Source organism: Cimex lectularius, unplaced genomic scaffold (assembly GCF_000648675.2).
Source record: "Cimex lectularius strain Harlan isolate CLEC.00 unplaced genomic scaffold, Clec_2.1 scaffold385, whole genome shotgun sequence".
NCBI classification, from domain to species: Eukaryota; Metazoa; Arthropoda; class Insecta; order Hemiptera; family Cimicidae; genus Cimex; species Cimex lectularius.
This window is the reverse complement of record NW_019392918.1, coordinates 182,069-197,394: the sequence shown is the minus strand read 5'-3', so window position 1 is coordinate 197,394 and position 15,326 is coordinate 182,069. Positions and strand designations below refer to the sequence as shown.

The 15,326-nt window shown below is 32.8% G+C and overlaps 2 protein-coding genes across 3 annotated transcripts; both read left to right on the top strand.

Annotated features, from left to right (window-relative positions):
• Window positions 1-374: 374 nt before the first annotated feature.
• On the top strand, window positions 375-6,745 carry LOC112126110 (RNA-binding protein lark-like). Of its 2 annotated transcripts, none has more exons than XM_014404284.2 (8): window positions 375-489; window positions 649-811; window positions 3,808-4,044; window positions 4,124-4,263; window positions 4,916-4,963; window positions 5,089-5,215; window positions 5,294-5,583; window positions 6,135-6,745. In XM_014404284.2, the coding sequence occupies exons 2-8, from the start codon at window positions 671-673 to the stop codon at window positions 6,178-6,180; spliced, it is 1,029 nt and encodes a 342-aa protein (XP_014259770.1). In that variant the 5' UTR covers window positions 375-489; window positions 649-670; the 3' UTR covers window positions 6,181-6,745. The 2 variants fall into 2 exon arrangements, with proteins under 2 accessions (XP_014259770.1, XP_014259769.1); XM_014404283.2 differs by having other exon boundaries at window positions 376-489; window positions 5,086-5,215.
• A 3,770-nt stretch (window positions 6,746-10,515) lies between these two features.
• On the top strand, window positions 10,516-14,933 carry LOC106672675. Its single transcript, XM_024229305.1, has 11 exons — window positions 10,516-11,025; window positions 11,233-11,360; window positions 11,416-11,540; window positions 11,586-11,774; window positions 11,835-11,974; window positions 12,083-12,202; window positions 12,261-12,451; window positions 12,531-12,731; window positions 14,095-14,215; window positions 14,282-14,381; window positions 14,491-14,933. The coding sequence occupies exons 2-11, from the start codon at window positions 11,236-11,238 to the stop codon at window positions 14,823-14,825; spliced, it is 1,647 nt and encodes a 548-aa protein (XP_024085073.1). The 5' UTR covers window positions 10,516-11,025; window positions 11,233-11,235; the 3' UTR covers window positions 14,826-14,933.
• The last annotated feature ends 393 nt before the right edge of the window (window positions 14,934-15,326 follow it).

Sequence of the window (15,326 nt, the reverse complement as noted above, 5' to 3'; positions counted from 1 at the left end):
AAACGTAGCGTATGGCGTAGTATCGATGATTTCAAGGTTAGACCCGTCTTCTATATTGAGGTTTTTATTCTTTAAAAATAAAATTTTGTTTTAAAAATATATATGTTTTTCTTGTTTATATGTTCTGGTAGTATTATGAAAGTAATTATTTTTAATTGATGTATATATGCAAAAGTGATGTTCGGTGGTCAGTCACCATCTTCAGTTTTCCGATTGAAAATAAATTTTAAATAATTAATTGTGTAGAGAATTTAATATTTTGGGTGTTTTTAAAAGGAAAATAGCTTGGAAAATGTATATTTTGTGTTTGGAGAATGTTGTGGGGCGGATCGTCTAGGTCGTGGACGTGTCCTGCGGGGCCCCCACTCGTCGCCGGCGTCGCCCACTCGTGAATCATCGCCCGTTCGGCGGACTCCATTTTCAAGTACAACCGAGGTTGCTCTTATTCGGTCCGCGCTTCTTCGCCCAACTTTGTGCCAGCAATCGAAGGTAAATTGACGTCGGTCCGCCGCCCACGGGAAAAAACTCGTCGTCCTCTCCCGGCGGCGTCGATCGTGCAATAACGCCCCCGCTTTCAACAGTTTTCCCATTCGCCTCCCCCCCCCGCGGAACCGTTTTTTTTTACTTATCCAGCCTTTCTCTCCACAGTTTCTCAGCCTTTCGTTGAAAAATGCCGGTGAGCAGCGTGGGGACTTTCAAGATATTCGTGGGCAACTTGGCCGACAATGCCGGCGCCCCGGACATCAAGCCGCATTTCGAAAAGTACGGCAAAGTCGTCGAGTGCGATGTCGTCAAGAACTATGGCTTTGTGGTAAGCGTTACTTCACAACCCAAACAATCACGACCATTTTCAAATCTATCATTCTCTTGCACATTCTTAGATAGTTCTCTACCTCTCGTTCTCTTACTCGTGCTCATACTCTCTTTTTTTACAATACATCTTTCTATAGCTCTTTATGCCTTACTCGTGCTCACATTTTTTTTCAATATATATCGTTCTGTAGCTTTTTTTATCTTCATTATAACTCGCAAATATTATCTTTCTTTTTCACACTATATCGTTCTACAGCTATTAACACAACCTATTACTTAAATAACTGTAAAGAGAAAAAATACAATAAAAGCTTATAACTAACTCAACATTAATAAAGAATAAAACACTATACTATACAACAATGAGAAAGCCAATAAAAACCTTATAAACAAAATAACATAAATATTTAATTTAACACCCAGTCAGTGTAATTATAACGACTAGGAATTATACAAAAAAAAAAAATAATAATATAGTAAATAATTATATTATTTTCACAGTATATCATTCAGGTTTTTTTGTGTCATTTTTCCTCACATTCTCTTTCGTTGTCACAATATTTTGTTCTGAAGCTTTTATATTTCATCATTAAAAAAAAAAATTCTTTTTTTAAACAATATATTGTTCTGAAGCATTTTTTAGTATCATTATAACTCGGAGACATTCTCTTTCTTTTTCACACAATATCATTCTACGGCTATTAAAAACCCATTTCTTAAGGAAAACATATACAAAAGTAAGGAGAAAAAATACAATAAAATCCTTATAACTAACTCAAAATTAATAAAGAATAAAATTCTTTACTATACATCAAAGAAAAATACAATAAAATCCTTATACAATAAAATAACATAAAGTTTATTGAACCTCTGTTTATATAATTATAATGACTAGGAATTATACAACATAAATAAATAATTATATTATTCACAAACATTCTCTTTTCAAAACAGTATTTTGTTCTAGAGGTATTTGTCTATCACTCATGCTCGCAAATTGAGATCATCTTCAGGGCTCAATAAAGATCGAAACGTTGGCACGATAAAGAAAATGTTTTTCTGAAACCTACATCACACCAGACCGCATCTCACGATTTCTGAATAATTTTTTTTTTTTAAATCTCACTCTTGCTTACAAACATTCTCTTTCATTGTCACAATGTATCGTTCTAAAGATGTTTTTATCTCATTCTTGCTCACAAACATTTTTTTACACTTGCACAATATATCGTTATTTTTCTGCTCAGTTTCTCATGCTTGCTCGCAAATATTATTTCCCTTTTACTTATATAACATATTGGTCTGTAGCTCTTTTTTTCTCACTCTTAAAACATTTTCATTCTCAATCTTGAATCTTCATCTAATTTCACACTCACATACACTCTTTCTTTTTTTCCTTGTCTCTTACTCACTCACCCTATACTCCTATACACATTTTTATATCTCCACTGCTTTCCTTTAATAAAATAATAATAATAAAACGTAAATATGTCAATCTGTGGACATATTTAATATAGTTTTGTAAGTTCTATATAGTTGTATGGATGGTTAAATCAGATATGTTTTTCATAATATAGGTCCTGATGATCGAAAGCTTGGCATTAGCAACTTAATTGCTTTCTTCTTCTTATGGCCTATACCTTGATCCCAGAGTGTTTGTAAATAATACATGGGAAACTTATAAACACACAAAATCCACAACTCGCACATATTATTTTCTGTGCTGCATTAAAAAAAAAAAGAACCTTCACTTATACCAAACATTTGACAGAAATTGAATAAAAACTTACCACTGACTAATGTGGGGAACACACTTACCCAATGCAACGAGATGACACTACCTGATGCCTTGCCTTGTAGAGTTGCCCATCTGTTCTACGTTAAGCACACGTCATGGACGTCACACACTATATCACAAAACAAACACCTCTTTTGCTTATAATCCATTATTATAAGCAAAACCAGGTAAGAAATTGTTAGTTATATTCATTCCATCAATAAATGGTACACCAGTGTTTTGATAAATTTTCTATCAAACCATCATAATTAAATAATTTTTATTAAAACTCAGGAATTTTTTATCTCATTTAATTTGGTTTACATTAAAATAAGCATGTTTTAATTAATATTAAAAAAAAAAAAAAAAACAGTTTGAAATAAACAATGACAAATATGAGTGTCCGGTTCTTTTGTCTTGGACACTACTGTATGAAAATCTGGACAGTAGGGAACTAGTTTGTGTAACGTAGAGCATGGGTAGCATTAGGCATATGTGCACCGTACTCGGGGTTAGTATAGTCTTATGAAAATTGGACATTGGATTGGCTTCTTAAAGGCTGACCATCAACATCTTGACTTGAATGTTTTCGTTGTTTTGAGATCTGTGGTTTGTAACTTGTAATTTATTCATCTCCTTCCTCTCCTGCCAGTTCTCGCTGTATTTGCCAAATTACCAATTACAGGCTAAAGAGGGAGAAAGAACAACAACATACTACAATACACATAACAACAAAAACATTACTACAATGTCCACCTATTAACGAATCAAACAAAGAATTTAGACAAACAAAATGACACAAATAAACACACCTGAACCATATTTACATAAAAGAGTTGTACAAACTATCCTCTTTGATAAATTATTCATAAAAAGTGTATTTTAAAGATCTCATGTCAGTTAACATTCTAACTTAATTATTTATAAAACTATCCACAACAAATTGAGTTTTTTTTATTTTTTTATAATTATTGTTCATAAAATTTCATTTAAATAGAGAAAATACTTGTAGGAAGGGGGTATTTTCGCTCAGGTGAAACATTTGCTTTTTTTCTAATTTCTTTGTCTAATTGTGTTAAAGATTGAAATCACATTTTAAGTGTGCTTGAAGGACAAAAATACATGTTTCTGCTGAAGAGGTAGCCAAGAGACCCCTCTCATATTCAACATAGTTTTGTTTGAAAATATATTGTTTGATAAAAATTTCTTCTCTTTAGCATATGGAAAGTGAAGAGTCTGGTAGGGATGCTATCCAGAACCTCAATGGCTACATCATCCATGGTCAGCCGATGAAGGTTGAGGCGGCAACAAGCCGTAAGGGGCCTAACACACCCACCACCAAGATCTTTGTCGGCAACCTTGCCGACGGCGTAAAGGCCGGCCAAGTTCGATCTCTTTTTTCCAAATTCGGCACTGTCGTCGAATGTGACATTGTACGTAACTACGGTTTTGTTGTAAGTATTTTAATTAATTTTAGATTTTTTTAACCACCCTGCTATGGAAAATTAAAATGGTCAACTTTCAAATGGACAGCATATTGACTCAAATGAAGTGAACAACTGCATCAAAGAACTGAACGGTTATGTACTCGAAGGTCAGCCTATGAAAGTTCAAGTTTCTACGAGTAGAGTAAGGCAGAGGCCTGGAATGGGAGATCCTGAGCAGTGTTACAGGTAAAAAAATAAACAAAATATAAAAGTATTTAGTAAAATTAAGATAACAAATTAACAGTTTAAATTCCAAATAGTCACATGGAAGATATGCAATTTAAGTCCATTGTCCCTGTTCCATCTTAGATCCAACTGTGTATGAAGGGATATTAGGGCCCCTTCCTGAAACTTGGGTTACTTTTTTCCAAACCTGGACCACTTAAAAGGGTCTGTTACGGAGTTCATGGTCAACAACAGATTATTTGAGTTAAATTTTTTCCTTTGTAGATTTTTGTTTATTAAGTCAAAATTGAAAGTTCCACTCCTCTCTTAAAAGCAGGGTTTCAAGTTTCAACATATTTTGTGTCGTAATTTCTGTTTTTATAATTATTAATAATAAAAATAGACATAGTAATGAACAAAGCAGAAAGGATGTCGAATCATTACTAAAAATAAAAACGCTTAATTTATTTTGGCTTAATAAACTAAAATCTAATTTTAAGTTTTATAAATGAGATCAATTTTTCTGTTTTATGGTTTTACATAAACAACCTTAATTGCTGAATTAGTAATAAAATTTCGTTTTTGCCTGACAAATTTTTAATATTTTTTCCTATTTCTTTTGTCTTCATTTTTTCTATGAAACACCAACTTTATTTATAATTATTCATTTTAGATGTGGCAAGGGTGGGCATTGGTCCAAGGAATGTCCTAAAGCAGGAGGGTGAGTTTTTGATTATATCTTATTATTTTCAACATTAAAAAATGGGTGAAATCCCAGATGTGTTTAGTTTTATATTGAAATTTGTTTAAATTATAAACATAACTAATGATTCCAATTTAAAGAAGACCAATGGGTCCTGACAGAATGGGATTCCGGGACCGAATGATGGGACCACGTGATTCTTATCCTCCACCACCACCACCATTTATCAGAGATAGGCTTCTTGGCGCAGAGCCTTTCGGAGGGAAAAAAGTGATTACCCCTTTATTTTTTCACATTAATTATTTATATCTATTTATTTTTTGTTCAATTTAATTTTGCCTTGTTTAGGATTCTTATTATGACCGTTATTATGATCGCCCAGTTAGAGGAGGGTTTGACGATGACAGGAGATATCCACCTCCCCCACCACCCATGGGTCGTGACCCTCTTCCACCACCTGGTCTCAGGCCGCCAAGAGACTTTATGCCTCCTCTGAGATCGAGGGAACCCATGGGCTCACCAAGCATGCGTTCCAGCTTTGACAGGTCTTCAGAATTTGGTATACGCGGCAGCGGTGGATTTGAGCGTTCCTCAGAATTTATGTTCAGCAGGAGATCCCCTGAGCCAAGCAGATTCAGGTATTTTTCCGTTAAGAATATTTTATTATTTTTTTGAACTTTTTTTTACCCCTTTCTCCTTTTGTCTGAGGTGTTGAAAATTCTATTATTTCATAATTTTTCTTGCAACACAATTTGACAAAATCATAAATGATTATAGATTCTTTATGATTTTCTACTAACAACACTTATTTTTATATTTTATTTAACTAAAGCTTAATCATTTTTTTCTAATTTATAGCGTAGTGTTTAACAACTCGTACCGATTTTAACTAATTCTAGTCATTTACGTTCGCATTTTTCTAATTTTATCCGGAAAAAAAGGACGATTTTTATTGACAAAATCTTTTGTTTGAAATATGGAAAAGTAAGCACTGGACAATCATTCTTTCTTTAATTTTGTGAGAAAAAAATATGCGTACCTGTTTTCTTCAGCTTTAATTCATTTCAGAATAAACACTTCTTTAACTGTGGTTCAATAGAAATATTTCAATCTGTTTAAGGAAAAAGAGAATTGTTTCAATTCGTTGATAAATTAATGTGATGTTCATCGTTGGTTTACTTTTGTTCAGAATGGGACCTCGTGGAGTATCGCCGCGCCGTTTCGCTCCTTACTGAAGATCGGCTCGGGACAACAACGTTACGGCAGCCATGTCACGTGTTTCGGTTTGGTTATAGACATTGGATTAGCAACATTAAGGATTTGAAGATATATTTACATAATTATACCTTAGTTATGATCGTCTTATTAAATGTAATCATTGTTTTAACATTCAGACTAATAGTTATATCAACTAGCGCGTTTTCAAAGAACGTGTACCTATTAAACAAAATCCAGAGCTTTTATTTTATCAGCCATTGTGTGTGCCGTAAAAATAATTGTGTCTCCATTCAAGATTATTTGAGCATTAAGAGAGGAAAAAGGATCATTTTGCTATTTTGTACTTTGCCAAACAGAAAATTTTTTATATGATGAATCACCACATGAGACGATTTTCGGGTCGGTCCGTGTTTACGGGAATAATATCCGGTAAATACGAATCCCCTTAAAAAAATGCTTCGGCTGACTACAACGGCTAATATAATCAACTTATATTTTTCACTCAACATAATTGCGTTTTGTATAAACTTACTATAATACTCCTGATTTCTAAGGAAATAAATTTGACATGTTAAGCAGTTTTTATGATATAACAACAGAAATCAGGTATTTTGTTTGTATTTAGGTTTTTTCATATACATATTCTTCTCATTGTAGGATGGTTTTAGTAGAAAGTTAATAGTTTTGCACCATAGAACTTTGCAATCAACATTTATCAAATTCTCTTAGATTTTTTGAGCATGAATTCGGTAAATTATATATATATATATATATATATACACACCAGATTTTTTTCTTAAATATTGTTTTATAATTATAAAAGCATTGCTCAATGCTTAAATTTCTTTTAGCAATATATATATATATTATAATTATCTATTAGCTAAAAAGTTGAATGTATTTCATTTTACTTTTTGGGAGTTTAATTTAAGGTAGTTTAGATTAAAAAGAAATTAATACCTTGACTTTTCTATTTATATAATGATGTCTGTGAGCAACGGCTCTTTGCTTAATAAAATATAAACCCATTTAAACCCACATGAAGAGTGTATGTTGTGTCTCAAAAAACCCCTTGAAAATCGTGTTCTTCCAGTAGGCTTAAAACTAAGAAAGAATGGCCTAGTCGGAAAACCGGTATCGAAAGCGTGTATGTCATGCATAGCTCTAAGTAAAACCGGGGCTTTCTCGAAGAAGATAAAGAAGAGGATCGGATCCCGCCAGTCGAAACGGTCGAACGAATGCGGCTTCAAGAAACTCGAGGAGACTTTCGGGTCTGTCTTAAATTAAACGGTTTTATATTTCGGCACGAGGTGAGTAGCACAAATGCTTTGTGATTTTTTTTCACATTAAAAAAATCCAGTTTTTGTTTTTTCGTTTCATTTTTAAAAAATTTCTTTTGTTTAAAAAAAAGAACCAAACTAATTTTCAAATTAAAGATAAGGATCAACCAGTGGTACTAGTATAAAGGGGAGTTTTAACTGCAATTTCACAGTTCTTTAAGTTCAGATACAAAATTAAGGACTGCATAGATCCTGGATAAAGGAACTAGTGAGAATTGGAAAAGTTTTCCTTAAATCCATTGAAAAGAACACATTCCTCCTTCCCTATTTATCCTAAGTAAAATACATTGGTGCTTTTATCATGGCCTGAGTTTTATAAATTGTTTAATGGTTTTGTTTATATAAATGTCTAATATGTTCATGTATTTGTAGGCATCAACTTCCAACAAATTTAACAGACCATCGCAAAAGTCCTAGGTGATAGTTTAAACAAATTTAAAAAAATCTTCATTAACTATTGTCACAAGCGTCTGGACCTATCTTTGAGATAGATATATATTCAAATGAAAAAAAAAAAAAATAGCAATTAGCATGCATCTTTTAGTGTTGAATATTGTTAACAATAAATGTTACAATGTAGGCAGCATGAAAGAGCGAGTTGTCAGGAATGTTTGCTGGGAGGGGTAGACTGGATGTTTGTGTTGTATGTCAAAGTTTGTGGTTATATCCACACCACTTCAAGAAATATATGAAACTTGCAGTTTTATGCAAGTACCCTGTTAGTTATTGGGTGTACATAAGTTTTTTCGGTTTTCAGGAAAAAATTAACTCTTAAAATATAAATTTATTTTATTTTTTATCCAAAACCAAATTTCATGTTTTCTGTCACATTTCGCCAATGTTCTGGAAGTAAAAAATATTATTTTTGTAAAAATTTGATGAGAAGAAATCCAAGTTTAATTTTCAGTGTTCTCGTTTAAAAATAACCCACCTTTTAAGTGGTCGTCTAGGGAGCAAAACATGTAAAACTCTGGGCATGGAGGGTGGGGTATTTGTTACTAGCATAATGCTACAATTTTACTCTACGAGAGAGTTCAGTGAGCCCTGGTGTTATGGTAAAATACATTGCATCTGTTCATCAGGGCTGCTGTTTTCCTTTCAAACCATAAGGGTTTGGTTGCATCGTAACAGTTGCCAATAAATTATTCCTTGAATAACACACCAAACATAATAGAGACGAGGGCAAATTCTGCTCTAGATGTCGACAGCGGCATTTCTCCCTTGCAAATAGTTCTTCGGCATTTTAACATTTTTGGAAAGGACCCCACTTCTCATCCCCAGTGACCAAGTAGGAAATAAAACTTTTCCATGTCCCTGAGAAATGTCTGATGTTAAAAGTTAATTTGCCCTCACCCTTCAATGCTGCTTGTTAGGTGTTCCATAGAGGTTTTGGTTTGTCTCTCTATTATGAAAACATCAGAACCACTGTTGTCTCACAAATTACTATATTATCACAGTAAATTGCACGTAAATTTTGGCAGACATCTGCCACTGTAAGCCCAAGATGAACTCGTATATCAATGCCTCAAATGAATTTTATCTGCTTCCATGTAATATGTGAGGAGTTTATTCTAGCCTGACATAGGGATAATTATTCCTTTCTTAAAAATCACTTGGAAGGGGTTTTCCCACTCTTGAGATACTGGGTATGTTAAAGGATCAGCTCCTTTATAAGAGTGAAAGACAAAATTTGAAAAAACCGAAAAATCTTATGCACACACCCAATGTATCAACAACCAGGGTTGGTTGTAAAAGATTGTTGTACATCATCTTATTTCATTTTCAAAGTTAAGCTCCTTTTTCATAATTTTTCCTTTACAAGGTAATGAGCTTGCCATTCGGTCTTTCTTTCAACATGGTCTGCCAAATCCTCACTAGTATTGCACAAAACAAGTCGCTTAGTTCTGCCAAATTTGATCAATTTATTTGCTTCCGTAAATTCTTTGGTTGGACCCCCCCCCCCAAAAAAAAAAAAAAAATGTTTTATGGATGGAATCTGGCAACCTAAAAAACTATTAGAGTCCAGATTGAGAAGAATATAGTTTGAACTTATTCAAAACACAGTGCATGGTAAAAACACTAATCAAAATCTCATGGAGTATAATTACGAGCTGGTTTAAAATTGCTGTAGGTCTTTAGTCACTCAACTTGTAAAATCGACTGCTCCTTTTTAAATAAACCGTGATTCTAAAGAATGGATGTATTTTTGTGGGCTAAGAATAAAGCTATTGCTCTAATTTAAATTTAAAATCCTTTTTCATGCACTGACTTCTGTTGGGACCTAGTTAAACTATTGTTATCATGTAAAATGTTAAAATTAATTTAATTTATTTAGTTTGATTTAGAGTTTGTATTTTCTTTTTTCCATAGTTGGTAGATTATCATAGTTAATTTGAGTTAGTAGTCTTGATTTTGTTCTGTTTTTTACATCAACAAACCCATTCAAATCCATCAGGTTAAAAAATAGTTGGTAAAAATTTGAAATAATTATTAATAATAATAATTATAAATTCTTCATCTTCAAAAACCATTTTGTGTAAATATAATAAAGCTTTCTGCCATTCTGAATTAATGTAAATAATTACCTAAAAATGAGTTTTGATTTGAAATAAGCAATTTAAAGTACGATTGTATACAGTCGGGCTCCTCCACTTCAAATAACCGTACAATTTTATTTTCTTGGCATTATTTAATTACCAATCAAGATTCCACATAAGAGAAAATTAGGTCACAGATGATTAAATTTATTTATTTTTAACTATCCACTTATGGGGAAGTTCGTCTGTATTCAACTAATAAGAAAATTATAATTTTTGTTTTAAATTTATCTTCATTTGAATTTGTATATTTAATGCAATAATTCAAGTGGTGTGTACCTTGTTAATTAAATAGTAAATTGTCAATTATTTTATACTTAAAAGTGTTTATTTATCGATGAAAGTTAAAACAAAATAATTAAAAACAGCCTTTCAATTTATTATTTAAATTAGCAACAATTTTCATTTTCAAAAGAATCTGTTAAAAATGAAAAATTTTGTTCAAAAGGACTGTTTGCAGAAAAATTTCTGTAGCTGTTATTTTATTTCATCACATTTCTAGAACGAGATGTTTCAAAATGCTTTGTATTGCTCAATGATTGAACTCATTTGAATTTATAATAAATTTTGTGAAAAAAATTCTAACATAATAGCAGTAGTTATCAAATGAACCATTTTGTATTCAGTGGGAGTACATATTTTTAACTCGTAGCCAGCAGGCTTTCGTTTTAATACTTCAACCGTATTGGAAGTCCTAATCAGTTGTTTGGTCATTTCCTGTGGTCTTGTCCTGATAAAGCCCATACCCATTTAGGGTGCAAACTTTATTCGACAAAATATGTCAAGAGTAGGAAAGTTTATGATTTAATTCGCTCTCGTTAAAATAAGCTGCCATTATTCGTATTTTGCACCTGTCGAATTGCCCTAATTCTATGAAACACCTGCCACCTCCCTGCCTTATCTAAGCTGACGTTGAATTAGACAAGTATGTACTGTTCAATATTGAAAGCTTTTAATTTTTGTATTCTTTTAGTTTAAATAAAAAACTTTTAAGTTTTATCAAATAAGTTCATTTATTTATTTATTTTTAATTTAAGATTTTTGTTCCACATGTTACTTTTGCCTTTGAACAAGGGCAATTTGTCGGCTGTAAAATAAGTATCTTCTTTTTCTTTTTTCTAAATTGTTATAGATAATGGCACTGTGTTGTACTCGTTGTTTCGAGTTCTGTTTTGGATGGAAGCATCCAGAATCGAGGGCTTACCCAAAACCTGAAGCTTTGGAAAACCAAGCTATTAAAACAGTGAGGAGAATATCCAGGTATTGTATATAATTAAATAAAATTACACCAAGTTTTTATGTACTGCTTTCACAGTGTGGGTCAAACTGTAATTGATGAAAATGGTGAAGAAAAAGAAATACCGAGGCATTCGAATATTCTTAAATCTTTTAACGATGTGCCTGTTCCTTGGACGAGCACTACTTTATCCATTCAACCAGGTAACTATATTAAAAAAATTTAAATCTATTTGACACAAAGTCTAGAATTTTTACATATAGGTGTCACAAAAGAAGATGTGATGAATCGGATCAAAGCTCTTCCTACGATTGTGGAAAGCACACCAAAGCCTAAACAGAAAGGCTGGAGGAAAGCATTGTCAAAGAAAGACAGTTACTCCCCACTTAAGGCAAAAGATAAATCGGACAGCAGTGTCCGTCTTTCACTTTTTGCCCGTACGTCTAAAATAAAATTCATATGAAAATTATTTTTACAAAAAAAAAAATTCTTGTTAGCAGTCAGAAATGTAAGCAAGTCAACTGAAGTGATAAATTCGAAAGAAAACCTGAAAAAGGAGGAAAACAAGGCTAAGACATTATCATCTCTTAGAAGGGGCTCTTATGGAAGCTCACCCAATTTGTCTTCAGCTGAAGCCGTAATAATTTCACATTATTAACTTAATAAACATGAAAACTTGAACAGAAAGGCTAAATCATTAACCTCCCTCTCATTGCTGTCTTTGATTAATACAAATAAATTCTAGGTATCTGAAATCAGCACATCTACATCAAATTTCACATTGACCTCTCTAAGTTCAGACAAGTTTGAAAATAAATTACTACTTCCTTTAACGAAGCGCTGGCAACTTTCTCAGAGCATGGAGGTAAAGTTGGTTAAATTGTTTCTATCTTGGTAAGAAAAGTCACATTCTGACATTTTAGGATGTTAACAAAACTGAAACTGTTACTCCGGCAGAATTAGCAAAAAGGTACGGCCTGGACATTTCTCTTTACTCAGAGCCTTTGGACTACCCGTTGCTGAACCAAAAGTCTGTGGAAATTAAAAATTTGTATATAGCCAAGTCAGAGGGAGTGATTGACATGATAGTTTCCTATCATGACTCTGAACAATTGTATGTCTTTGTATTATTATTACTATTTATTAAAGAAGAGCCATATTAAAAAATATTTAATTTAATGTTTATTTTGAAGGTTGACAGTATTTATTAATCAGATCAAAGGACTGTCTGGTGTTGGACCTTCAAGAGAGGCATTTTCACCGATGCTAAAACTTACAGTTCTTGGTGAAAAGAAACAAGTGAAAAACGAGAAAAAAATTGCTCCCAATTTGAACCCCAATGTCAACCAATATTTTACATTTTACGTTAAAGACAAAGATTCTAAAACATTACGGTAAGGATAAATGGAAGTTAAATATATGCAAGTTAAAAAAAAAAAAAAAAAAAAAATAAGGGTATGTGTGTTTAGATCTTAAAACAAATATTACCAGCATGAAGTAAAAAATCTGCAAAATGGCAAATAATGTAAATATATGCCATCATTTTCTATGACTTGAAACCATCTTGGTACCAGACTAGATTCTAATTAGAAGCAAAAAATTCATTTAAAAAATATATGCCATAAACCAGGTTGTTGGGTTGAAAATTCAACTAATTTGGTTTTGAGGATGTTAATCTGTTGTGTTGTCATATTGTAGATCAATTTAGGATATAATTGACATGATTCAGGACATTTGTAGGCTAAAATTGGACAAGCTAGGTCTTGCCAAAATACATAAAGTTCAGATAGATTGCCTTCTATCCAGAAACAACTCAAAAGAACAATTAAGTGAAAAGTTCAACCAAACACCGTTTGAATGGCTTGTATTATACCTCTCAACGTCTAAGGTCCCACAAGCTTTAATCATGTAATAGCAACAAGAGAACATTTTCAACAACAGTTTTTGGGGGGAAGGGAAGTCAAAAATACAATAAACCAGTCAGGTAGTATTCAGACAATTTTATTTCCACACTAGACCGCTTTCAAGATAGTAATCTACAAACAAGGCAAGTCAGCCACATCTCTTAACTCTGGGGATGAGCAAGAGGGCAATTGATTGATTGAGCAACAAGAGGATAGCTTTCTGGATCCTAGATTTGGCTTGCTAGCTAAGTCCCTGACGGAATGTGGCTGATTTACTGAGTCCTTAGGTTGACTTGTGTCCTTGCTTTGGCTGACCAAGTTCATCATCCTGTCTGTTGCTTCCAAGACACTACTACATAGGGCTGCTCTTTGACAGTCGATTCGTTTTGGCCCTGGACAGTTGACACCATTATCTTTGACTGACCATGAGCCACTGACTGACTTGATAGGCCCCTTTTATACCAATTTCCCAACCACGGTAGAAAAGGAAAATCAAAACAGTTGTATCTGCCAGATGGTGATCTTCCTTCCTTAAATGAATTCTAGGTTTGTGGGAAAGGTGTGGGTGATCCGTCAGATGTACGATCTTATTTCCAACATGCGCTTGAAATTCCTCACACCTATTTTTTAACTTGTATTAACAACTATTCTTATCTTATGCTAAGGCAGGGATTGACTTACAATAATATAAAATAGCAAATTATCAATGTCAAGCTCATTTTTCCAATCATTGAATGGAATAGCTAGAAACTGAATACTCTTGATATCACACTTTTAAGTCACTATAATAATTAATTGTGTTGGCTTTATAACAACATTTAATTTTGTTTATTTATTTATTTTTTATTTCAAGAGTGTCCATCTTCAATTCAAATTTCTCAGGAAGGAATGATGCAATTGGTCATGGGCTTTTGAACTTGAAAGGAATTAAAGACGAACAGTCGATTACACTGAAGATCCAGAGACCTTCTTATGTGAGTTTCTTCACCTTTGCTTTAGTCAATGGAAAGACAATTTTTATGACAATTAAATCATTTCAGATTGGGAATTGTCCTGCAATGCTTAGCATGTCGTTTTGTTTCGAAGGGGGTGTATTTCATTTGACTTTGAACCAAATTTTCAACCTTGCTTCAAAATTCAGTAAGCTCTTTTTTTCAATAAACATTCTCTCTACAAATTACACACAATAAATAAACCATTTTTTAATTAATTAATTTTTATTATTATCATTTTTTATTGACATTTGCAGAAAAGTACAAACTCCAATCAAAAATGTCGCATTATAGCAGCTCGAAAAAAATCAAAGAAAAGGTGACCCCTCTGCCACCAATTGAGGACGAATCGAACGGCATCCATCTAAACCATTATATGAAGTTCAAGATCGACTCTTCGGGCCTGAGGCACGATTACATTCTCATTTCGATCAAGACGGTCGAACTGGCTATTTTCAAGAAGAATGAAAAGACAATTGGACGCTTCTACTTAGGGCCTGGATTTTACTACAAGGACAATACCTTGACCCCTTGGGGCAGAGCAATTCTCCATGGGGAAAAAGTCAATTATAGTTTCAAATTGTACTTGTGATTAAAGTATACTTCATATAATAATTCGGAATTATTTTGTTTTCAAACTGAATTATATGCAGATATATTTGATTTGCTTTAATAATATTATTCTTTTAATACATAATTTTAATTGCATTACTTAATTTTTTATATAATAAATTTTTTTTAGAATAACGATATAATTTTTATTTTTCTTATTATCTTGTGTCTTAAAGCAAACCCCTCAGAAACTACACTAAGAGAATTTACGAAGTAAAGAAACATTAGACTCAACTCTCTAGATTCTGAGGTCATGGGTTCGATTCCCACCATCGCTCCTGGTCCTTTTTTCAAACAACCCATCACTCAACTATATATGATGAAATAATCATTCAAATCATACTCTAGTTAAAACACAAACTCTTGAGGCTGTTTAAAAACACGACCAAAATATGAACAAATCGTTAGGGGAGTTTGCCTAAAATCTTGAAAGAGTTTATACTGACAAAAAATCCTCTTAAGATTGGGTATCTATTTAAGG